We start from the raw sequence: 27,191 nt of genomic DNA, 5'->3' as shown, positions 1-27,191 counted from the left end.
ATTGATCAAAACGCACCATATATGCCCACATTAGAAAAGCATGGCATTCTGGAAGCTGATCTGAGGCCAGCTCTGAGAGCGAGTGAGGTCTCCGAGCATAAACAGATGCTGTTTGAGCTGGAGTGGATTTGGGTTTATCATAGTGGGGTGCCTGTGTCTCTCTGCTGGAGTCTCTTCATTTTTCATCCTGAGTCCTTGTCTAGATAAACGCTCACTGATCAAAATTCACACATAGCTATTAAAGCGTGTCCATCTCCACTACGCCAGAGTCGGATTGTAGCCAGAACATTTTCTGTCCCAAGCCACCCGCCATCTCTTCTCTAGTACTCTCAGGCTGAGAGGGGATCGAGCCCCTGTATGTGTAGCGAACTGTGCACAGCTGTTAACTCACTCACCAGCCCTTAAGTTTTCCCAGACCCTTTTCTTACATACTCCATGTTGTCTTTTCTCTCCTGGCAGGGAACAAGAGATCCTCTGTTCCTGACTGGTGTGAGTTTGTCGCCCGATTGGCCCGTCTACGAGGACAGCCTCATCAAGCTCAGCGTCTATGATGTGAAGGACAAGCACCACCAGATGGTAAGTAGCACCAAAGCTGTTTTTTTGTGCTCATGCTGAGCAAGAATCCCATTCAGTTTATCCTTGCAAAGGAAATAAAAAGAGATATACAATTGCATTAAAGTACTTTTCTTTCTTTTCTAATTTAACAAGCATGTTTCCGGTCCCTGAATAGCCTTCACAGAGATTTAACCGAATGGGTTTTGGGGCTCCAGACTCTCAAAAAAAAAAAAAAAAATTCCTTGAATAGTTTCAATGGAAATGAGTTAAAAGGGGAAACAGTATTTATGATTATGATCCTATTCTGAATGTGGGATTTTTCAGCTCTGTTGTGCCTAAGAGTGAAAAAAGGTTCGGTCCTTCATGAGTAACACGCAATATAAAGCAGGCAGCATGACTTGCATATGGGGTTGATGGATGAAACTTTCCTGAATGAGGCAGATGTTGTTGTTTATTTTTTATTTATTTATTTTTTCTTTCTCATTTAAATGTTTCCAAAAGTGTTACTAGTTTTGTGGTATCTCTGCTCCAGACCCCCAAAACAGTCTGTTTTAATGAAGACTACCTGAAATCAACCATTTGTATTTAATTCATTATATTGCATTATTCATCAGTATTCTTCAATATTTTTTGGGAGGCAATGTGCCATGAAATCAAATTTCACCACTCGATTCCGTTCTTTTTTTTTTAAACGTTTAATATATATTTCCACTTCCCAAAAAGAAATGACTTCCCCAAACCCAGCTCCAATCTTTGCCATTTTTAACACGATCCAATATCCGATCGTGATCGGATTTTCTCTGATATCCGATCCACCATTTTTGAGGATTATCAGCAGGATACTGATACTGGTGCCATCTCTAATATGAGCGTATGAATGAATCCTAGGATGTGCATGGGCAGTGTTTATGATTGCAGCAACAAAATATATCCACTAGGGTATATGAGGGATACAAGACGCTCTTTTAAATTCATCACGGCCTATGTGGATCAGGACTGTCACTGCAAATAAGCATGTCCTCGATGGAATGGTTTTACATGCTTGTTTGCTTGTTCGTGTTAATTAACCTTGGGAAGAGTTGGAAGGAAGCAAGAGGGTCCATGTCCAATGCACCAACATTCTAATTAAATGGCTGCTCTTAAGGTCATCAAGCTGAACAAATATATCGCTGTCTTCACCTCAGTGATGCCACACGTAAGGTTAATTTGAATTTATTTATGGCATAAGACGGCTGTCACGAGGAGTTCAGCAACTGTTTTGTTGCTACAGTATCGCAGATCTGCTTTTCCTAATTGGATCTTTAATTACAGCTACACCTATTACTACCAGCTGATGTGCTACATGTGGGGTTTTTAAATGGCTTTATGGCCATTAAGTTCAGCACAGGAGATGTCAGAGATGCGAGCCATAATTAGGCAGAGAGTGTTAATAGATGGTGTTCTGCTCCATTCAGACCCAATGGTCCAGGGTGCACAAGCACCCAGCTCAGTTTGCATCCACTTTCCTCTAATATCAGAGTGCTGCTAGACACTCCCTCCTACTCTCTGGAAAGTGTAACCTTGTTTGGCCTCTGCAGTGCATGTCTAATGAACATGAGTTTGTTATTAATGTCTCATTTCAGAGCCTGACGGTGCAGCCAGGCTTTGCATTCCTTATGCCGTGTACACGCTACTACCGGCAACACTGATGTATATGACTACTTCATAATTTGACACATTTTTTTTTAACACATTATTATGATTCTATCACCACTTTCAGTGTCTTAGCTTCCGTTAACTAGATTCTGTATAAGTCTATGTTCAATTATATTCCTGCATCTTTGTTAATACCCATTCTATAGAGGTAAAACAATGCCAATGTACAGTGGGTTATACAATTATACTTCAATTACGATCACGTACATCTATGCTTGTATGTCTAAAGACATACACTTAAAGGTACGGCCCCAGTGACAAGTGTTTGTACCTTTTTTCTCCTTGTGAGCACAGGTCAAGCCGCTATATTTGTCACAGTGTGATGATCAGAATGTTATAGTGCATAGTTAACAGTTCTAGCTAAGAGTCTTCTTGTTTCTCCTCTTGAATGACAGCTAATGATCGGAGAGAGTTAAGGCAATCTTCTTGAGATAAGGCTGGCTTGGCATCAGGTCAAATCACATTGCTTAGTGTGCTGCAGTTCTTGACATCAAAAGTTAGTGCCAAGAACATCATTGCACTGTAGATGAAAAGCAGAATTGAAGGCAGGTTGTAGGAAGAGAGATCCTGAGTCTGGGCCAGGGCCAAATCAATGATGTCCGTTCATCTTTCTCTGTTTAAAAAACGTATTCGTTTTGTTGGTTTTGTATGTGTCATATACAGTATGTTCAGAACCCTGACTGGAATATTTTCTTTATTATTTCAAGCATAATCTGGCTCAACAGGTAGTGTTCCAGGGTCACTCGTTTGATCCTGAGCTCAGGTCACACTCTGTGCGGAGTTTGGCATGTTCTCCCTGAGTCCGTGTGGGTTTCCTCCAGGTTCTGGCGGTGGATATGTGAATGTGTGTGCGTGATGCCCTAGGATGGACTGGGTCTCCCATCCAGTGTGTATTCCCACCTACCACCCAGTGTTCTGGGAAAGGTTCTGGATCCACTGCAACCCTGACCAGAATAAAGTACTTACTGAAGATGAATCCCACTTTTGGCTGCAACCGTTCAGGGTTGCCAGAGTGGATCACCCGTACGCATATTTAGTTCTGGCGCAAGTTTTACGCTGGATCCCGTTCCTGTTGCAACCTTCCCTGTTTATATGGGCACACAGAGAAGGACCGCTGATGCTACTTTAACCACTTGGATTGAAACAGTTAGGAACATCACGAGGCCCCTTATGGACCTGTCGAATGCCTGGCATGCAGGTTCCCCAAGAGATGAAATGTTCTAAGATTTTCAGCACACAGCAAAGGAACTTTGGTTCATTTCTGAAATCCAAATTTAGACTAAGTGAGTAAGCCTGTACATCCCCAGTGGCTGGGGTTGGCACCCAGCATGGGGCTCAAACCCACGCTGAGATCAAGAGTCCCGTGCTCTACGAACTGAGCTAGTCAGGCACTCTCTGGTTACTGATGATGAATAAATAAATGCAAACATATGCTGTTTAATCCAGTGTTTATACCTGGCTAGTTTGCTCACTTTCATTTGCCTTGGACTAGTTGTCGTATTACATTCGGTGAAGTGGTGGCTTAGCGGTTAAGGCTCTGGGTTACAGATTGTAAGGTTGGGGGCTCAAGCCCCAGCACTGCCAAGCTGCCACTGTTGGGCCCTTGAGCAAGGCCCTTAACCCTCTCTGCTCCAGGAGCGCTGTACCATGGCTGACCCTGTGCTCTGATCCCAGCTTCCTGACAGGCTGGGGTATGTGAAGGAAACAATTTCACTGTGCTCTACTGTACATGTGACCAATAAAGACTCATTATCATTTTATTATTATTATAATTATTATAACAGCCAGTGTGTGTGGGAAAAATTTGGTCATTTGTAATATGCAGAGTGGACACAGTCTAAAATTGGATCTAAGAAATAAACCAATTTTCTTTTTTTTTTTTTTTTTGCTGTGTGCTGAAAGTCTTAGAACATTGCATCTCTTGGGATCTCTGCATGCCAGGCATTAGACAGAGGTCCATATGGGGCCTTGTGAAGTTTCAAACTGTTTCATTCCCAGTGGTTGAAGTAGCATCAACGTTCCTTCTCTGTGTGCTCCAGCAGACATGACGAGTTTAGAGAACGCTTTGTTTCCGAGCCTTTAAATGCCATCAGCTGGGATGTGTTTGCTTGATCTCTCTTTCTGGATCAGAAGGCTATTTGAGCAAAAACAGCGTGTGTTGTGAGAGAGTATCATTCTAAAAACGCTTTTCTCCAAGCTGAACACCCACAGGCACACGAGGCTTTTTAAGACGATGACTATATTACTTGCGCAGCGAGTGACCTGAAAACAGAGTCACCGTGCCAAACTTTATACCCTGCATTTGTCTGACAAAAGACAGAGGGAGGTTTTTTATAACTTTTGCCATCCAGTGTTTCGACATCTCGAACAGAGCCTTTGCGCTTCATGTTTCATCTGAGCACCATTTCCTTCTCGCCTGCAGCTCTGGCACTAAGCATAGCAAGCTCGCATGAATAAGTGAGCCCGCTGAGTCTGCATGAATAAGTGAGCAGGAAGAACAAGAGGCAGAGGGAGCATAAGACGGAGGGCTGAAGGCAGAGTTCGAGAAGAGGGTGACAGGGGTCTGATTGTAGAAAGAGGGCTTCTTGATGCTATTGGATGTGCCAGAGGGAATGTTCGACAGTTGTGGTCAGCAGTTCTTCTGAGTGGAGAAATGGTGCATCATGGGAATTGATCTTGCACACTTTCTATGCTGACTTTTCAAAGATTACTCAGGGGATTTCACCATATTTGTGTAGTCTTATGTAGGGATCAACCGATTTTGGTGAGACAATAAACATCAGTATAGGTGTGTGTATGTGTGTAATGTGTAGTCCTGGCCTTAAACCCACTGAAAAGCCTTTGTTTTGTTTTGTTTTCTTCAAGGTTCAATTAGCAAATTAGCTCCTGGCCCAGTACAAACGCATAAAACACTTAACAGGGCTATATATTACAACCGCAATTAGATTGAAGGATGCAAAAGAGATGAGGAAAGGAAGAAAGAAAGAGAGAATTAAAAGAGAAGAAGAGACACATGTGGTGAATCCTGATAAGATTTCTCATCCTTTTAGTGCTCATTTACCTCCCATAGGGAACCGTTAAAACGTCAAGACTATTATCGGCCATGCAACTTGTTGTCGGTAGAAAGCAATTATCCACTGTCCGCTGCTTTAATGAATGTGTCACGGCTGCCCGTGGAACGGTATCATGGGTAATCATACAGTAATTTCTCTTGTCTCGGAGTGTGACTGAGCTGTTTTAGAAATGAGTGCTCCTGGCCTCACACTGTGCTTATTTCTGATGCACCGGTGGTGTGCTGCTCATATGAGCCAGAACAGAAGCCAACACACATTTGGCCATTGTCAAGAGAGAAGAAGACAAATGTGTTCAGACACACTCTCAAGAGCACCAAGAGTGCTTTTTAAGTGCCTTCAATCAAAGTCAACCTAATTTCACTCTTGCGAGTCTGTAATTTGCATGACTCACCTGAGAAATAAGAAGTTACGTTCAACTTTATGGTTCTAAGTGGGGTTAGAGGTCATATCGTTTCTTTTTTCTTCTTCTTACTTTTAACTCTTTTTTTTTACTATTTAAAATACATCATTTCTCTTAAGAACATGCGTCACATGATGCTGCTTTTACATGTTTCTCAGATAGTTTAAATTATAATTCAGATGTGCATCACTAGCATTAGTTAGTTACTTGTGCTTCTAATGACTTCTGCTGTCATGCAAATGCATATAGTGTAAATGGTCTGCGCTTACTGTATATAGCACTTTTATCCAAAGCTCTTTACACTGGTTCTCATTCACCCATTCACACACACACACACACCAATGGTAGCAGAGCTGCCATGCAAGGCGCTAGCTTGCCATCGGGAGCAACTTCAGTGTCTTGCCCAAAGGACACTTCGGTATGTGGAGTCACATGGGCCGGGAATCGAACCGCCAATCCTACGATTAGTGGACAACCCGCTCTACCACCTGATACACAGCCGAATATAGTGTATTCAGTGCTTTGAGATGTAAGGAACAAAACATAGCATTTCATGCTGTTATAGGAAAATATTCAACGACGAGGTGATGAGGCACCGTGAAGCGAAGGGTAGTTAATGGTACAACATCAACTATGCTGATTATTACCTTTTAAAAGCATGACGCTGTTTAATTCCTCAATTCCCAGAGCAAATTGCAAAAAAAAAATAAAAAATGCTATAACTTTTTCCAGTTATTTACAATTGACAATATTTGTCCAATATGTCAAGTTTCTGTGAGCCTGTGTAGCCAGTGTAGCCTCAGATTCCTGTTCTTGGCTGACAGCAGTGGAATCTGATGCAGTCTTCTTCTGTTGTGCAGTCCAGGATACTTTTCTGCTCACCACGGCTGTAAAGAGTGGTTATTTGAGTTACCGTAGCCTTTCCATCAGCTTGAACCAGTCTGGCCATTTTCCTCTGATTTCTCCCATTACAAGGCATTTCGCCAACAGACCCGCCTCTCACTGTATGTTTATTTTTTGTTTGTTTGTAATTCCCACCATTCTGTGCAAACTCTAGAATCTGTAGTGTGTGAAAACCCAAGAGATCAGCAGTTTCTGAAATACTCAAACCAGCCCGTTCTGCCACCAACAACCAAATTACTCTGATCACACGTTTCCTGATTCTGGTATATGGAGTGAACATTAAATGTAGCCCTTGACATATCTATGACGTGGCTATGACATGTGTCTGCATGGTTTTATGCATTGCTCTTCTGCGACACGATTGGCTGATTGGATAACTACATGAATGAGCAGGTGTGCAGTTGTCAGAAACTCTGATATCACAAATTGTTTGTATTTGACTTGAAGGGACATTCATACACAACTTAGGTAGGGAACTGATGCTTACAGTACTTCTAATAGCCAGTGACTGCAACATGACACCATTTCAGTAGTCATACACATCCATACCATTATCTCATGCACACGTTAATGCTTGCAAATGTGTTTGTCCATACACACTTACGCACACACACACACACACACACACACACACACACAAATGCACTCATTAGCCTTGCTTATATAAATTTGTTCACACAAGAGTTTCTGTGATGTATTGGCTTCATCCACACACACACACACACACACACACACAGTCGGCAGTCGGAGCAGTGGGAGAGGAGATCAAAGATGAACGTGAGTGTGATAGAGCAGAGACTGAGGGGGAGAAAGTGAGAGAATGGAGGGCAGGAGATGTGGGAGATCAAACAAAAGCTCATGCATATATATTAACAAACATAGATGGCCTGCAAGATAGATAGAGAACGAAAGAGACAGCCCCGCAGCAGCAGTCCGTAGTTGGTGGCCTTCTTTATTGCATAACGCTGATTGCTGATGCCCTAATGCTCTCCACGATAAGCAGATTAAATCTGATCCCGTATAAATGATATGGTGAACCCCCGCTGACTTTATACAGCACTCCCTCTGCCTAGCGTTTGTAGAGTTCTTTGTCTGACAGTAGTGTTTCTGTTCATTAAGATACACTGTTTCTGGATACAACCTCTTCCACATTTTACTGATATAGATGTGGAAGGTTTGGTTTCAAATCCCAGATGTGTTGTGTGATGTATTTAGAGGTGGTGGACTTTCAGAAGAGAAGTAATCAATGTGTAGGTATGAAAATGCTTCAAGTTGTGATAATGGTATATATAATAAATCCATTCATCCATTCCATCCATTTCTCATACCACTTATCCTACATAGGGTCGTTGGGGAGTCTGGAGCCTATCCCAGGGAACTCTGGGCTCAAGGCAGGGGGCACCCTGGATGGGGTGCCAACCTATCGCAGGGTACAAACGCACACACATTCACACACTATTTGGACATGCCAATCAGTCTACAATGCATGTCTTTGGACTGGGGGAGGAAACCAGAGTACCCGGAGGAAACCATGGAGGCACGGCGAGAACATGCAAACTCCGCGCACACAGGGCGGAGGTGCGATTCGAACCCCCAACCCCGGAGGTGCGAGAAAAACGTGATAACCACTAAGCCACCGTACCAATAATAAATAATATTACTGAAATTTAACAAGGAGACTTTTGCTTCCATTTGACCTGAGTAGCAGATTATTGCTTTCTAGGTTTCACATTACCAGTGAAAATCATACTGCTAAAGCACCCATAATTTGTCTTTAAATGCCTTATAAGAGAACGGTAATAATAAAGAGTAATACTGTAGGGTGATGGGGTGATAGTCAAATAGGAGTGTTTTATTTGCATGAATACAGCTCATTCGTAAGATCAAGCTTAACTTGCAATTTTCTGATGATGTGCACTTTTAAGGTGCTTTCACACCTGTTAGTCTGATTCTAAGTCTGAATCTGAGTTAATACTTTTGCTTGTTCGGGGTCTTCATTCAGTGTCCAGAAGCATAATGACGAAAAAAAACTAAGCACACCTTTGCCAAGGGTGCATAGAAATCCTAAAAAAAAAAAAAAATCTGTGCTCACTATATTACTAGATAATTAGCAGTTTAAAACATTGTATGTATCGCATTCACTGTTTTGATTTGGTTGTTGTTCAGATCAGTCCAGATCTCCAGAAAGCATCACGTTAGCGCAGCACATAACAGTTTGTTCCTCGCGGCTCATCCACAACCAGCAACACATGGCATGTTCGGTTCACTTCCTGTGTTTGAATCGATTCAGGAATGAATTGCTTTCTCAGTGCAATATTAATGCACAAGAGTTTGACTGAAACTGTACCGAGACCATCTGGGCGAGATCGCTTGTTTGTAATTGCCTCGCTTTAAAAAAATAAAAACCTAAATAAATTTAAAAAAACTCAAACTAACATGGTTTCATTTTAATCATATGAATTTACACTTGGAGATATTGTTAGTTATTAGAAGATTTTGCTCCGTGCAGTCAGTTTTCGGGCCATGAATGAAAAATAATCTATATTTGCTTGGATTGTAGGGTAGTATTTATTATTTTTAGGCAAGGTCTGGCACTTTTTCCTTCTCTTCTTACAGCCTCTGATGTGATTTGCTCCAGACAGGACTTTTTTTTTTTTTTCAGATATCGCACATGTGCCATTCAGTTTTATAATGGGGCCATAAGTTGAACATCACCTGTGTTAATAGCAGTCTGTATACTCAGCCATTTAAACCAACCGTACATTTATAGAACACAGTCCATATTCAAGCTGCATACAGCACTCAGTATTGTTCCAGTGCACCTCTTGACCCTGTGCTTACTTCTTCCTGTGAGTCAGTGTGGTACTGTCAGACTGTCAGTCATACTCCAGCTTTTCAGTAATGTTCTGTCTCTCTCTCTCTGTCTCTGAAGGCCTGACCTCCATGGCCTTTCTTCCTCCTGAGACATGATTACATACCTGTGTGTCAAATGCTTTCCATTTCCGGACCCTTGTGTACTGAATGAGCAATGGCCTGAACCCGTATAAGCTGTTTACATTATATAAATAATATTAGAACGACGAGAAACAGTCTGAATAAGTCATCAGCCATTCAGATATCCTTGGATAAAGTATTATAGGGTCAGTGAAAGTTTTTGAAAACAAGGAATCGAGTCGTTCATTCAGTCATCTTTAGTAAGCGCGTTATTCTGGTCAGGGACAGAGTCGATCCGGAGCCTATCCCGGGAATACCGGGCATGAGTCAGGAATACAGCATGAATGAACAGGGCAACATGTACACACGCATTCACACCTAGGGGGCACCTAGTGTAGCCAATTGACCTACAGGCATGTTTTTGGAAGGGGAATGGAGAACCAGGAGGAAACACACACACACACACACACACACACACACAAACACACTCATACAACGTGCATAATTCCACACAGAATGCAGCCTGAGCTCAGGATTGAACTGGGAAATTGGAAGTTGTAAGGTGGCAAAGTTTCTCACACAATTTGGTCAAATGATATTTTTCAAACAGGATTACTAATCATATCTGAAAAATACAGGCATGTATGTGAATATGTGAATTTACTTCAGGCCTTATTGCTCATGTCTGTAGTTTCCCAGAGCAGATTATCTTCATAGTAATGTAATTACTAAACCTACTAGACTCGGCTCTGTGCCATGAGGTTTCTGTCAGTGATAGTTGCGACGATGGTGTAAAGCTGACATGTACATCCAGGATATGACTCATCAGTTTGAGCTTTCTGTGGTAATTTGGGGAAAATTGCGTCAATACATCACGATGCAAAGAACTCATCATCTGTAAGAACTTTATTCTGGTCAGGGTTTTGGTGGACCATTGATGGGATGCCAGTCCATTGCAAGACACAATCATACACTCACTCACACACAATTTAGATATTGTGCTAGGTAAGAGGAAACACGCATGAACACGCAACTCTAAAACCGCACCACCATGCTGCCCTCGATTACATTTACTAATCTAGTAAAACTAATCTATCTTAAATATGAAAGTATTATGGATGATAATGTACCATGCTTCCAGAACCATGCCGTTAAAGACGTACTTGCGTCACCACTCAAGGGAACGCAGCGAATGGGGTGTAATCGTAATCTTCAAGTGTTTTTCACTTGCGAATGAAAACCGCTAAAACAATGATTTGGCTCGGTGTTCAATAATATCCTTGAGTAATTGATGAATAAAACACTTGGAGGTGTGGTTTTGTAGGAAAATATTCAACAACGGGGTGATGTGCCTATGTGATGCTGCCTGGCATGAAGCAGAGTTACTGTTGCCATCCTGAAGCTGATTATTTTCCAATAGCAGTGTGTCTTTAAGTCTTTTATTCCTCTCTTTAATACTTTTTCGAAGTTACATTATAGTTGTGTTCCCTCTCGTTTTCTCTCTCTCTCTCTCTAAATGAACGTTAAACATAACCCTTGTTACGTAACACTTCATCATGTCAACGAAGTTTCATTGTTAAATAACAACACGTTTTTGAATGAATATATTGTTAAGCTGAGCCTTATTATGTGGAGCATCCGCCACACAAGTTTGTTTCTATAGAAACGAGTGCATCGGTATAAACCTGTATACAAGTAAATGTATAAATGTGTCTATGTAAATTCTATTTTATGTCACGGACAGTCGTAAAAAGCATTTCACCGCAGGTCATACTGTGTGTGAGACTAATAGAATTTGAATTTGATTTGAATTACAGCCAAAAACTACTGTTATGGAAACTTAAATGAGATTTGATTCTCAAATCAAATCGTTTTTCTTTTGTTTGTTTGTTTGTTTGCTTGTTTGTTTGTTTTTAGAATTCAGCATCGCCGTGGTATAAGTAAGGGATAATCCACGGCTAGCTGTGCGTTACACGATTTTAAGGCAAAGGACCACCCGAAGTGAAGCAGAGAGCATTAAAATCGTGTAACGCACACCTAGCTGTGGATTATCCCGCTTCTACCGTGCCAGCATTGGCAAGATAAAGCTGTCATTGATATTTGCAGTGCAAAATGTCACTGAAAGGATAAAATATCGGTTAATTTTCGTTCTTTTATATACGGGTCGTTAGATCTAGAATTCTGCCCACTCTAAATCATACACAGAGATAAAGTAGTGCAATAAGATTACATTTAATTGAACAAATTATAATAAATAGTTATTAGAGAGAGAGAGAGAGATTGTGTGTGTATATGAATTACCTGCGTCTGTGCCGCGTCTCTACTAATAATGAAGCTGTGAGTTTAACTACTGTATGCAGCTGTAACTGTATGTTACTATGGTTACAGTTGTTCATAGGCAGCGCATTCATTTAGAACGGTGATTAAACTGACTGGAACTACCTGTGGTATGTACGGTTTGAACACACACCTTCCAGCCAATCAGAATAGAATATTCAGACAGACCATGGTATAATAAAAATGAACTGACTAAAGTTTGATACTAATCATCTATCAATTCTGAAATTAAAAAAAAAGTTTCTACGAATAAGCTCAGAGTTTTGGACGGCAGAAATTTGTTCATTATAGAGACTGTGTCTTTCTTCTCCCTTTGTGGTCTGTTCAAGGTCTTGTCCCTATTCTCCCTCGATCTCTCCCTTTCCCTCGCTCTCTCCATCCATTACTCCATGCTAAATATCTGCTACTGTATTTGAATAGCGATTTCGGCTGCAGGCAGGTTGTAGATCCCAGCGGAGGTTAGCGTGGGGCTGACGCTACCTTCGCAGGCCGAGCCTCCATCAGCAGAGTGCACATTCAGAGATAAGCACTGAATGGCAAACAGCTTCAATCAGAGACACTCGATGGAAGCAATTACAGCAGAGTCGGCTGGCTGGGCACAGCCGGGCTCGGTGGCTGATAACACCTCCCTGTCAGACGGCCTGAAAAGCCCTCCTGCTCCCTTTTTTTGACACCACATTGTTTAGTCGCTGTCACATTCTCGAGGTTTTCTTCTTTTAGGTGAAGGGAGGAGAAGAGACGAGTGGGGCGGAGGAAAGACATTTGACAAGCGATGTGCAGAGATTGGCAGGTGGCAAGTTTTTTTTTTTTTTTTTTTTTTTTTTTTTAAATATCTAACTTTTTCTAAGGCTTTCTTTGTGATTTATAAGGAAATCACAAAGTGTGTGTGTGTGTGTGTATGCGCACGTGCAGGCAGATTGAATCAGTCCTCCTCTGCCTCTGAGGCATTTCTACATCCCCGGTGCTTTATGTTCAATCTCTGCACCTATATTTCAGGTCATGTCTGTAAGACGGTCATTAGGCCTGACAGATAACATGGTTAATGTCAGTGCTGCCCACTGCACTCTTTTCCCATCAGCACTATAGTAGAAAAACCTCAGCCTTTTCCCTCTATTGTATACCACAGTATTTCTGGTGTCAGGGGCACTTACATGGAAGCTTCTTCCATTCAGCTTCAAACTGGCTGCGACGATTTCTACCTCCATCATTTGTCCAGATTTGCAGATAGCAGTGTCATACAAAATCAGAAACTACAGAAGTAACCGTAATATATCGAACAACTCGGCACTGTTCAAGGCAAATACTGTGACGATTTAGACAGTATACTAAAGTGCTAGCAAAGAATTTCTCTCATTGATTGCATTTTATCAACAGTAGTCTTCTGCCTCAAGTGCAAAACGAAAGAAACGCATATCAGACACTACACATACTGTATCTCGAGGGATTAATGACATTTATACCACGTCACTGTTAAATTCTTGATTCTGATTGGTCAGATTTAGTTTTCTGTAACAGCAGCTTTCACGTTGTTGCCTAGTTACGCACACCATCACACTGTACAATTCCCTCGATGTATTTTTCCACATTTCATTTACACCTCTCTAAAAAGTGGTCAAAATCAAACCACAAAAAAACGCCACCTCCCTCGTTCCCTCCTCCCTCGTTCTCCTCCCTCCCTGGAGCAAGGAGTTGTGGGCAATATTAGCTGAAAAAAAGTGTCCACGGAACCGCACTTCAAAAATCTACCGGAAACAGTAGGCCATCCGGGTACGTTTGAGATACTCATTTCAACATACTACAGTTTGGGACACATTCAATCTAATCTCAGATACTGTTTAGGACCTAAGCCATCTAAGGTCCTAGGGGCGGAGCTACGGGAAAACAGGTTCAGGTGTTGAACCGGTTAGAGATCTAATCTTCGGGGGAAAAAAAATGACTAATCTTTTCTGATGCACCTTTAAGATTGGCTGAAGTGAAAATGTTTGCATGCTTATAAAGAGAACGTAAAGAATGATGGAATGCGATTTTCACTATACTGCATACTGAAATGTACTCAGTACTTTTCCAGAGTAGTGCACAATCCACAATCCAGCCTGATGCTATACTTATGTATTTTTTTCTGTCATCTTTCCATAAAATCTGTTTAAACGTGAGAAATATTTGAATGGAATCACCTCAATAAGCACTCCTGTATCACCGCAGTCATAGCAGTATGCCTGTCCTCCCTTCATCCTGTTCTAGGTGTGAGCCAGTGAGTTATACTTGCGATTATCACATCTTGGTAGGCTTTTATGCTTCTGATTCCTTCGCCTCAGCGGCTGGGGCGTCTGTTCAACTTTATCAGATGTCCTAGTTGTCCTGGGGAGTGTAGTAGTAATCTTTTTTTTTTTTTTTTTTTCTGTCCACAAACAGTTTAAACAGAGAAATGAGCTCGAAGCAGCAGCTTGAGTTCCATGTGAATGGCTGGCCCCGTCTCTGCTGCGTTAAAATATATATATATATATATATATATATCAATAAATATATATATATATATATTTTTTTATAATTGCAACCGTATTCTCATTTTGTGCTCCATGAAATCTCTTCGAAAGGTCTCCAAAATGCACTCTTGTAGTACAGTGGAAACCCTTCTCGTTAAAGTAGTCTCCTTTGGAAGCATTTAGGTGAAACGTGGTGAATTAGTTTGTTAACAGGGCACCGGGAAGGACGGTCCAGGGTTTTTTTGTTTTTTTTTTCCCCCATGGCGTGGAATATTAAAAGCTATTTGGAACCCTGCTGCATGATTTTATAGTGCCAACATATCAGCGTGTGGCAGGCCTCCAGAGAGAGAATTAGCTTGGTCGGCTGCAAGTTGTTAGACAAATGTGGCGCTCAAATAAAATAAAGCTGGCGCTCAATTTTACGCCCAGACATGGGCGGATGGCTGCGAAGGGCCCTGAACAAAATGCAGTTTAATCGACTGCTTTTTTTTTTTAAATGCAAAGTCTGTCTGGAGTGTTAAAAGTACCGAGGCTTGACGCTGAAGTTTATGAGGGAACGAGTAAGGGTGGAGTGGTCTCTCTGCCCTGAGGGACAGACATAAAGAAATATACTGTATGCATAGCGTGATGTGGATATGAAACATAAACTTAAAGGGTTTTTTTTTTTTTAATGTCTTATAGGTTTTTATCCTTCCTTTGAACTCTATGTACATTCATTCATGCATTATATTCTTTATATATATATATATATATATATATATATATATATATATATATATATATATAATTTTTTTTAAATTTTTTTTTATTTTTATAAACTAAATGTATTCTGCTACTTTCAATTGTCATTGGCTATATGTTGTACTTCAGGGCAGAATTTGCCAGCTGCTCAATCTTCCTCGCACAAGGCACTGTATTAACACAAACATATTTATCTAGTGTATCGCCGAATGGTAGACTATTAGGGTGGATAGTTGGCTGTGAAATAAATAAATTCTGTGCTTGAGGACGCCTTCATTCTTCAGAGCACAAAACAGCAATGCCAATTAAACGCAGCCGTGTAAATCTAAACACTCTGTCTAATTAAAAAAAAAGTGCTGACTTGTTCACAAAGCAACCACAAGGAGATGCAGTTTAGCCCTGAGGCAAGTGAGAACAAGTACATGCAAACACACACACACTCACACACACTCACACACACACACACACACACACACACACAAACTCATAAGAGACATGATCAGATCTCAGTTCAGGAGTCAACTAGTGCCAAGTGCTGAGTAAGCACTTTATTCCTATCACTGGACTTTATATAGAACGATAACATGGTGTGCTGTTATACGCCAGAACTCATGAGACGTTATCTAAAGTACACTGCTAATTTCTTTTCAATTAAACCCCTTTCTTCTTCAAATCTCATTCCGCTTCTCGAGACGGGATTTACTCGGATCAATCCGGTAATGGATTTTCCAATTGGGAATTTAATTACGCAGGTCCTTTTTCACTTGTCTTTCATATCGCTGATTGTTATGGTATCACCCGCTCAGACGGATTAGCGGCCAACTGTATTAGCAGATCACAGGTGAATCCTGCGCTTGACTGATTCTGATCTCCTTCCGTGAACGCTCTCTGTAGTGGAACCTGTCCAGGTGTATGGTGACGGTGTGTCGCTCTATTGTGTATGTCCAATCCATCCATCCATCTTCTATACCACTTATCCTTTTCAGGGTCACGGGGAAACCTGGAGCCTATCCCAGGGGGCATGGAGCAGAAGGCGGGGTACACCCTGGACAGGATGCCAGTCTATCACAGAGCACAATCACACACCCATTCATACACTACAGACACTTTGCAATCAACCTACCATGCATGACTGGGAGGAAACCCCCACATCACGGGGAGAACATGCAAACTCCGCACACACAGGGCCACGGTGGGAATCGAACCCCTGACCCTGGAGGCGTGAGGTGAATGTGCTAACCACTAAGCCGTGCGCCCCCCAATCATACTTCCGTAGAGAGTCAGTTGGCTTTGTTTCATCATTCTCGGATGGAAAAATAATGGTCCTGGGCTGATATGTCATTGATTTACTCATTATAACCATCACGTTTATAGCTTCAATAGGCAGAGAATTGGTTTGCTTTTTATTTGTTAACAGGAATTGGCCTGCAGACTGTCAATCCAAATGGCAACCCTGAGGCTGACATTTTGGACAAGAAACTACTGTTGGCATTACATGCCAGGGTGTTACACAGACTGGCCAATGAGAGGCTTCGCCATCATTCTGATAGCAGAGGGATACAATCGTAATGGTTATGGGTTTGGAAAATGGCAAGTAAGAACAGCTCATGCAGTCACTGTTAAAATACCAATGATTACTGCTTAGGAAATGGACGTGCAAGTGGATATGGATGTACCTACAGGGTATCTTTTGTTTTTTTTTTAGTTTGGTTGCCTGTATTACCCTAAATCCCAGTGTTACCATCCAGACTACATGAATTACACCTGCACTTCGATGATAAATACCACTGATCTGTTTATTCTTTAGCTGTGTCTCAAATCACATACCAAGACTTGGGTCATGACCTCATACGGGGTCGCAAGAGAAACTCACAAGAGAATCTCTTTTGTTTTATTCATTGATTTTACAAATGAGAAATCCATTAAAGATGGATTTTACGTGCTAATATTTTAAATTGTAACTCCGAGTCACATTCAGTTAATAGTGTAATATGTGTACTAGGTGTAGAATTCACCAATAGGAACGGGCAAATTTTCCTTTGTCTATCCATGTCTTCAAACAAACTAGCGTTGTGTCTCAAATCGCACACATATGTACTACTGTAGACCGTTATCGAGTACTAACACTATTACAGTTGGTGTTTGAATTGAAGTACCTCTCTTGTAGCCTTCAAATCTCCAGATCGGTCTCTTTCGTGTAGCAGCCTTCTGGATTTTCTAGAGTAGTGAATATGTTTGAATGTATACTGTGTCAGAGGTTTTGATTTGAGACGTAGAGCATGACAACATTCAAGATAACAGTGAAAGGTTTTAAAGAGAAACAGACAAACGAACCATTAGATGCCCTGAACAGTTACTCCCACTTCTCTCTCTCTCTCTCTCTCTCTCTCTCTCTCTCTCTTGTTCTCTCTCGTGCTCTCCCTGGCTCCCTCTCTATTTCTCTCTCTCTCTCTTGAAACACATGTGTTTTGATCTCATCTTTGATATCAGAGTCGCTAATGCACTATTCATGACTTTTACAAAACCCAAACCATCTCATTTACGTTAAGAAGTACGATTCGCCACACATATGCAAAAGCAAGAAAACATTTTCTTTCTAATTGTTACTGCGATAATGATTTCCTTCCCCGGTGACCATGCTGGTGGTCGCTTCATTGCCTGTGAAAAGGCTTTGGTGGGCTTGTCAGAATTAATCTACTGTAAGCCTAGCTCCATACGTTCATAAATCTGATGTAGCAAATTAATGACAGCTATATAAATGGCTGTAAGGAGAGTGTACAGCAGGGTGACTGATGGCTCTGTCTGACCGGCCAGCTGCTGATTTATTCTGCCTTAAATTTGACGGAGCAGGTGTCAGGACTGCTGCGAGACTGTGGCACACCTGTGCTGCTTATTTCCAGACATTTCTCCTAGTTGTGTCTTGGATCTGTGAGCATCACTGACCTGTTTTATTTTAACTTTAGCTTTTTGTTTTGTTTTGTTTTGTTTTACAGCAGAGACTACCTCTAATACTGCTCAAATTATTTGTAATATTAGATAGATATGGGCATATTGGCAATCCTTTATGCCCGGGGTAACAGTTCTTAATCTGTTTTGCAGCCAGATACAATAATACAATAATATCCTGGCTATTTATTGGAGTCAAATCCAAGTTTACATGATTAATAGGCTGACGTATTTTAATGTTATTGAGGTTTGGACTAAATTCAAGTGACCAATTCAAGTGACAGAAAAAAATACAAGACCTTGATGATAAATATCATCTATCCATTTTCTGTACTGATTATCCTACACAAGGTCGTGAGGAGCCTGGAGCCTATCCCAGGGATATCGGGGCACAAGGCAGGGGACACCCTGGATGGCAACCCATCACAGGGCACAATTGCACACACATTCACACACTATGGGCTGGAGCAAGAAACCAGAGTACCCGGAGGATGCCTTCGAAGCATGGGGAGAGTGTGCTCCGTGCACACAGGGCGGAATCAGGATTCGAACCCCCAACCCCGAAGGTGCGAGGCAGCTGTGCCCCTACTGTAACAAGATTAAAATAATCATGGACCACCTGGATATGTTTCACAGGCCCTTAACCCCAATTTGAAAACCAATAACGCCATGCCAAATGGAAATGTTTTTAAATTGAAGTTGAAATTTTTTTCCAAATATATTTAATGTTAACTGTTTAACGTAGTCTGCTGTCAAGTAAAATACCTCAATACTTTCCACAAGTTGCTCATTCAGCTTTACTTGGTGTTAGCATGATGCTGATTATTATTGTTGCTGATGATTAATTCTTTGTCCTTAATTGAATTTATATTAAAAGTGCTATTTCAACACCATTTAATCCTTTAGCATTATAATTCAAATATAATGACTCCATGCGGGAGTCCTTTCCTTTAACAGACCCACTAGAGATTAAACACAAGTTAAAAACTGGACATTCTTTCTCTGTCATACGTCTGCTCTTCTGGAACCACCCTAAAGAGGATACTCGATACACAATATGGCCAAAAGTGTGTGGACACCTAACCAGCACACCCATGTGTAGGTCTTCTCAAAACTGTTGAAAAGTACAGCATACATGACTTTGCATGCTGTAGATTTAGGATTTCCCTTCATTGGAACTAAGGAGAAAAAACCCGTTCCGGCATGTTCCAGTCTACGGTATAAAGACGTGCTTTACCAAGAGCCCTGCCCTCAACCTCAAAACTTTTGTGCTGACTTTGGAATGCCAACTGTGCAGCAGGATTTCTCACTCGACCTCACGAATGCTCTTGGAGCTGAAGGGACACAAATCTCCCAAGCGAAGAGTGGAGACTGGGAGGAACGGGATGTTCAACAAGCATGAGTGCATTCGACTGCTACTCTTTGGAAATAATAAAAATGTTAGGGCACTGAATACATCCGATATCCCTGGTACATCTATATCCACTGTTGTTCCTCTGATCATTACCACTAATGGTGGTGTTGACGTCAGTTCACATGCAGGACTTCATCCATCTGTGCCTTTTTTTTTTTTTTTCTGGGAAACCAATTTCAGATCATTTCCCTGAGAGGCAGACCATTTTCTCTTCAGAAATGAGGAAATGTAGCTTGCTCACACTGTTTTGTGGCATTAATGGCCAAGAATGCAGTCTGTCTGTTCTCCTTTTAGACCACTGTGACTCAGCTCATCCTTATCATCTGTGTGTGTTTGTGTTTTGTTTTTGAGCAGCTGAGGCAGTAAGTAAATAAGTATTTGATCAACATGAACCTCCACTGATGTGTTTTATCAGGTTCTGTGTGTGTGTGTGTGTGTGTGAGAGACAGCTGGTGCTGCACAGATCATGTAAGACCTGAGAAAAGGGAAGTGGCTATAAGGTGAGAAAAAAGATAACACTAATAAAACACTCGCTCATGCTGACCTTTGACCCATAGGAGTTTATGCGATGCTGATGCGGGGCATCCGCTGCACTCGAGCACACAGCCAGTGGTGCAGAGTGTGTAGCCTATTGGCACACTGCTCTATCTGTGTGCGTGTGAATTTGTGCATGTGTGTGTGTGTTTTCAATCTGCTTCTGCTATGACACGGAGGTCGGCCCGGCCTCTGAAGAGCTCTTAATGCGGCACATTTGGGAATCTCACTCAACAGCTGACTGTGACTGGATGGAGACTGTGGGACTGGACTTTGAGACCTCTGAATGTGAAAGGATACTTTGAACGAAAGAGGATTTTGCACAAAAAGCTCGCTTCGAGGGCCGGGATTAATGGGAAGCCCGTGGAGTTTGATCTGAAAGCCACTTCTGACTCTGAAATGTACTCTCTCATGAATTCCAGGGTGTCTGGGGTTTTAAAAGTGCACGTCAGAAATGTCAGACATTTTTGAGTTAAAGTTATCAAGATACAACGAATCTTAATCTGGTTAATTTATTTATGAATTATTATTATTATTATTATTATTATTATTATTATGACAGTCCATACAGGATTTCACAGAGTTTTTTACCTGAATGTTGCGGCAAAAAATGCTTTTTACTTTGTGATGCACCTTGTGGACTTTTTTATTGTTTTTTTTAAATTTTTTTTAATTGGTGCTTGAATTGGCGAGATAATTTTGAAAAATCGCAAGCTTGTCCGAATATTGTGGAGTTTGCGTGATTTTGCGTTCATTCCTGCGATTGTAAAATCCTGGAGCGACTGTACTTATTATTAGGTCGATTTTATGATGTCTTATATGATGTGCCTTCATTGTCAGGCGTTTTTTGGGGGGGGGGGGTTTTCCCCGCCACTTTTTCACATTTGATATCTTGCCGCACATCTGGTCATAAAATTTGATTTGTAATGGTGCTAAAATTTAAGGATACCTCTAGACACCTTGTGAATACATTCAAAATGTTTAGTTTTCCTTGAAGATCTCTCATGTATACACAGTTTAACAGCACACTTGAAGATATGACCATGTCTCCAGCCATGCTCTGAAGAGAGAGAGAGAGCGAGAGAGAGAGAGAGAGAGAGAGAGAGAGAGAGAGACAGAGAGACAGAGAGACTATGGCTTACTGTCTGTATTGCTGCATCTGCAGGAGGAGAATACAAGATGAGGTAAGAACACAGAGAAGGGTGGCGGTTAGAAGGAAAAGAGGAGGCGGTGAGGAGGTTGATGAGTTAATGACATGCAGGGACAAGCAGGGAATTCCTTTGCAGGCTGCGTAACACTTCCACACAGCTTTATTCCCTCAGCAGAGCTGAACAGAAGCTTCGGCCACTGTGTTGACATTGTAGCGTGTGTGTGAATGTGGATTAAACGTGTCTGCATGAGCGTGGATGATAACTGGTGCTTGTATCTGGATGTCTCTGAACGTGAATGGATTCCTGTCTAGGTAAGGGTATGTTTTCATTAGAACGACATACTAATGAAACACGTTTGTAGTGTGTGAACCGAAAATGAAAGCTTGACCAAATCTAAGGGTTGTGTCAGGAGTGCATGTGAAACATATACGTCTATCAAGTCAAGTCAAGTGGCTTTATTGTCATTTCAACCACATACAGCTGGTACGGTACACTGTGAAACGAAACAACGTTCCTCCAGGACCCCGGTGCTACGTAAAACAACACACTAACCACATGAGACGACACAGAACTCAATAAGACTTACACATTCTACACAAAGTGCACGTGCAAACATGTGCAAACACAAGACAGTACAGTAAGTACTAAAACAGGACCGTAGGTACAGTAAGTGACAGTGTAGCGCCGAACAGTACACTGTCACTTACTTGAACCTTTGTACTCAAGGATGTGTTAACTAGTCTGTCTCAGATCCTAATGGGACTCTAAATGAGTGCTTTATTAATGCAGAAACAGTTGGAAGGTGAATCAGTAAAGACTATAGATAAAAGTCTTGTAGACAGTGTTGGTATTAATTATAAGACAATTATGTGTGTGTGGGTGGGTATTTATATATATTTACATATAGTGTGGGTGTGCCTAATTGAAGTGATTGTAGTCTTACAACATTTATCACTTGTACCTATTCCTTACTGTAAAACCGGATAAGTTCGTTTAGCTCAAAAAATTCGAGGAAACTTATTACCTCAAAATTTTTAAGTTGATACATCAATTTCTTTAAGCCAAATACACTTAAATATAACAAAAAAAAAGAAATTAACTCAAACTTTGTAATTTAAGTGTATTTGGCTTAAAAGTAATTGATTTATCAACTTAAAAATTTTGAGTTAATTATTTTCCTCGAATCTTGTGAGTTGAATGAACTAATCCAGTTTTACAGTGCTCCGTTTCTCTCTCTCTGTCTCTCTCTTTTTTATTTTATTATTATTATTATTTTTTAATTTAATTGTATTTCCTACAGTTTAAACAAAACTACTTGGTTAATACAGTGTTTAACTATGTTTTATTTTATTTTTATTTTATTTTATTTTTTTTTCAGTAGCAGTCTATGTGTGCTTAGCTGTTTTGAGACTGTTGACACTTTTTGAACTGTTCTTTTTTTTGTTCTCAGAAGTATTGTCATGGTTGAAGACCACAGACCACACACACAAACCGACAAAATGCTACCGTGCTTCTGCATAATCTTCCCATGCTACAGTTAGATCAGATAAAAAACACACACTTTTTCTTCCCCCTCTTACACTTAAACTCTTTCCAATTTCGTGCGAGAGTACCGTTTTCTATGCCGTTTGGCCGTTCTGAATTCTTTGCTTTTTAAACGGTTTCCTTTTACAACAGCTTACAGCAACAAATTCGGTTTAATTACAAAGCCGGCGTATAAACTCTCCTGCCATTGTCTTTGATGAAACATTAATTGGCCTCCTGTAGTGTGTAGCATGTGTTACGCTCTCGGTCAGAGATACGGCACTCAGCCAAAGACAGAGACAAGCTGATAATTAAGAAACCTGAGCTCGTTGTATTTGTATTCATGCGCCGTTCTCACATTATGAAAAGGTTTCTATTAGAAGTGTGTGTCTGTTCTTCCAAGAAGATATGCACCCCAATCTCTGATCCAGTGTGTGAAAGCACGTAAAGCACCTAATGACTCAATGTGATGACATTTCCATACAGTACGTCGTGATCCACTGTGATTCAGATCTATAAACCACCGTCATCAAATTCTTGACGCTGTCATCTTTGCAAAATACCACATCTTAAGTGTGGGACATTGAGAAATGATGCAATCACTGGAAAAACTGAGACACAGATCGTATATGTCTGTCACTAAGGGTGTCAAAAAATATGTCTGTCAATGTAGAAAATCACTAGAAAAGCGCTATTTGGACAGAAATGTATTTCTGGACAGACTGCATGTCTGTCATAGAATACATAGCATTGATGGAAGATGTCTGTAGCGATTATGACGGATTAGCACGCGATCTCACGCGAACATTCCATGCGTACTACGTAAATCTCTTTTTAATCCCAACTGATTGTTTTCACCTTTTAGTATAAGCACTTGGTGTAGAGCTGTACAAGTTGTTGACCATCATATGTGTAATCTAAAGTCAATAACTTACCCTTAAATCTCTGGAAGAAGTGTCACTTCTTTTAAAAAGTTCTTTTAAAAGTTTATATTTATCGTTTTCTATCAGTTATTGCTCCGTGTTAAGCATGGCAAGATGGAATCAGTCCACTGTTGCATGTTCGTGCTTTGAAGCTAAATAAATATTTGACGAAAACCTTCAAATCGATCAAATGGAGATCAGAACTTTTTGGACCATTTTTAGCAGACCAAAAATGATAACTACCACTAATGCTGTCAGTTGAGGAAGAGAGTTTGAACAAAAGGTTAGAAAGGTCATGTGAGCACACTGTTGGTTTTGTTTACTTCCTCCTATTTTTAACTGGAGTCTGGTTTTTCGTGTTTGTGATGCTATGGGGAAAACGGTACTGTGTGTTACCCAGTCGCCACACCATGAAGAAGAGGAAATTCAGCCACTAACGGTTTCACTTTTCAATTACTCGTCCAAAACATCTTCTCCCACGGGATATAATGGAATCTTTACACATTCAGATAGGATATACTGTATATTACATGGGATGATTTCTTGCTGTCATTTTATAGACGGTGAAATGCAACACATTCTTTCCAGACGTGTGTACGTGCAGTCCATAAAAATGACCGATATGACCGATTTGGATCGGATTGAAAACTATCCAGAGGTTCACGAAGGGGTTCAGAAAGCAATCAGTGCACCAAAACAAGTTGCAGGCAGGAAGTGTAAATGAATGCATATGTAACTCGGCTAGTCACAGCTAAGAGCGTTGCGTTTGTGCCGTTTCTGTACATGACCTATAGACAGTAGGCGGCTGTGGATCAGGTGGTAGAGAGGGTTGTCCACTAATCGTAGGGTTGGCGGTTCGATTCCCTGCCCACATGACTCCACATACCGAAGTGTCCTTGGGTAAGACACTGAACCCCAAGTTGCTCCCGATGGCAAGTTAGAGCCTTGCATGGCAGCTCTGCTACCATTGGTGTGTGTGTGTGAATGGGTGAATGAATGAGACACAGTGTAAAGCGCTTTGGAGAAAAGCGCTATATAAGTGCAGACCATTTATAATAACGTTACACTTTTGCAATACGAACAATATTGCAGCTTTCCAGCTCGCGTGCTGCTTTCTGCTCATATTTACATCTTGGACTTCCTGTGTCTTCTCAGAAAGTGATTAGTGCTGGTTATGCACTGGGTCAGCGTGGCTGCAGGTTTACCGTTCCAGTCGAGCAGAAACGACACTCCAGTGATTTAAACACGTGGAATTAGGTGTGCCTCTGTTCAGAATAAAAACCTACAGCCACACCTTCTTTTGCTCTAGTGCATGGTATTGGATTTCTGGGCGTTTTAGGGTATTGAAGGCCTCTCAGGGCTTTCAGCTTTTGTTTCTGGCTACACTAGTGCAGCTTTGAGAACTAAATGTCCAACAAGTTTTACATTTTGACACCCTTTACCTGATGTGTTTCCGAACGGGTTTCTCTCTCAAGTTCACTTCTTTCACCCTTATCCAACGGGGAATTCGATATTACCTAATCAGTACCGCTCTTATTTTATTTCAAATATGTTGTTTTGCTTTTCTTATATATTCTTCCCTTACCTCATGCTCGAGGCTCTCTTTCATGATCTATTTTCTCTTCTGTACCAAACACTTCTCTGACCTTGTCTATTGGAGTTTCTTTCCCCACTAAATTCATGCCACACGTTCCACAAATCAGTGTTTCTACTCTTAAAGGACCTGACACATTTCTCAGCGGTATAAAGACGTATTATAAATCTTCGTATAATGTGAGTGAAATGAAACCTGTCTCAGAAACTGAGCTCCTCAAAATGCAGTATTAAAAAAATTAAAAGATAAAAAGTGCCAGCCAAAGTGATATACCCAAGAACTGATACTATAGAGTTTAAAGACTTTCAAATGGCAGGGAGAATAAATATGTTTTACATTGGATTTAATGTAATGAGGAACAGTCGAATGGAGCAGATACTAGGGTAACACACACACACACACACACACACACACGGTATACCGGTACTACGGTAGTATCGCGATACTAAAGCTTCAAAATGCCACTGTAATTTTTAAACGGTAGTATAATCGATACGGTGGTACCGTAAGTAATGTTGTATGTGAGGCAGTTGATACTATTATAGCTAAAACGACACGTCTCACTTATTAACTTAGGTTATTAACTTAGGTTATTAACACTATTAACACTAATGCTAACCCCATGTGTAAATACTAAAATTAGCCGTGTTTGCTAGTAAGCAAGCTAATGTTACGCTAACCCCTATGTGTAAATACTAAAATTAGCCGTGTTTGCTAGTAAGCATGCTAATGTTACGCTAACCCCATGTGTAAATACTAAAATTAGCCGTGTTTGCTAGTAAGCAAGCTAATGTTATGCTAACCCGTATGTGTAAATACTAAAATTAGCCGTGTGTGCTAGTAAGCGAGCTAATGTTACGCTAACCCCTATGTGTGAACACTAAAATTAGCCATGTTTGCTAGTAAGCAAGCTAATGTTACAATAACCCCTATGTGTAAATACTAAAATTAGCCATGTTTGCTAGTAAGCATGCTAATGTTACACTAACCCCATGTGTAAATACTAAAATTAGCCGTGTTTGCTAGTAAGCAAGCTAATGTTATGCTAACCCTTATGTGTAAATACTAAAATTAGCCATGTGTGCTAGTAAGCGAGCTAATGTTACGCTAACCCCTATTTGTAAATACTAAAATTAGCCGTGTTTGCTAGTAAGCATGCTAATGTTACACTAACCCCTATGTGTCAATACTAAAATTAGCCGTGTTTGCTAGTAAGCAAGTTAATGTAACGCTAACCCCTATGTGTAAATACTAAAATTAGCCGTGTTTGCTAGTAAGCAAGTTAATGTAACGCTAACCCCTATGTGTAAATACTAAAATTAGCCATGTTTGCTAGTAAGCAAGCTAATGTTACGCTAACCCCTATGTGTAAATAATAAAATTAGCCGTGTTTGCTAGTAAGCAAGCTAATGTTACGCTAACCCCTATGTGAAAATACTAAAATTAGCCATGTTTGCTAGTAAGCAAGCTAATGTTACAATAACCCCTATGTGAAAATACTAAAATTAGCCATGTTTGCTAGTAAGCATGCTAATGTTACACTAACCCCATGTGTAAATACTAAAATTAGCCATGTTTGCTAGTAAGCAAGCTAATGTTACACTAACCCCTATGTGTAAATACTAAAATTAGCTGTGTTTGCTAGTAAGCAAGCTAATGTTACGCTAACCCCTATGTGTAAACCCCTTATTTCTCTGAGGACAATTCGCATCTACATGATTTCATTGCTCTTGGGAGACAATAGATGAAATATGTGACACATTGAATTCGTCGCTTGCAAGTTGCATGACTGTTCTTGAGTTTTTCCAACAGTTTTTCATTCTCATTAATAAAAGCATGTAGAGGATCATTCGGCTTGTCCGTTTTCATTTATATCTATGTATTTCTGTGAATTTGGTTCATTATGTAGATTTGGTTTATGAATGAACACAATATTGCGTGGTATCGTGCCACTACTTGGTGTCATGATACTTCAGCTGGTAT

General features: G+C 40.7%; 1 protein-coding gene across 6 annotated transcripts in view; it reads left to right on the top strand.

Annotated features, from left to right (window-relative positions):
* Window positions 1-27,191, top strand: part of inpp4b (inositol polyphosphate-4-phosphatase type II B) — a 179,175-nt gene that overhangs the window by 11,495 nt on the left and 140,489 nt on the right. For 5 of the 6 annotated variants that reach the window (XM_053622037.1, XM_053622043.1, XM_053622038.1 and 2 more), the window contains exon 2: window positions 460-576. In XM_053622037.1, coding sequence (XP_053478012.1) covers window positions 460-576 — 117 coding nt within the window. Of the gene's footprint in view, window positions 1-459; window positions 577-18,917; window positions 21,479-27,191 lie in introns of those variants that run through there. The other variant, XM_053622041.1, reaches the window with a different exon arrangement.

Source organism: Ictalurus furcatus, chromosome 3, assembly GCF_023375685.1.
Source record: "Ictalurus furcatus strain D&B chromosome 3, Billie_1.0, whole genome shotgun sequence".
Classification (NCBI taxonomy): Eukaryota; Metazoa; Chordata; class Actinopteri; order Siluriformes; family Ictaluridae; genus Ictalurus; species Ictalurus furcatus.
This window is presented reverse-complemented; position numbering and strand designations above follow the sequence as displayed.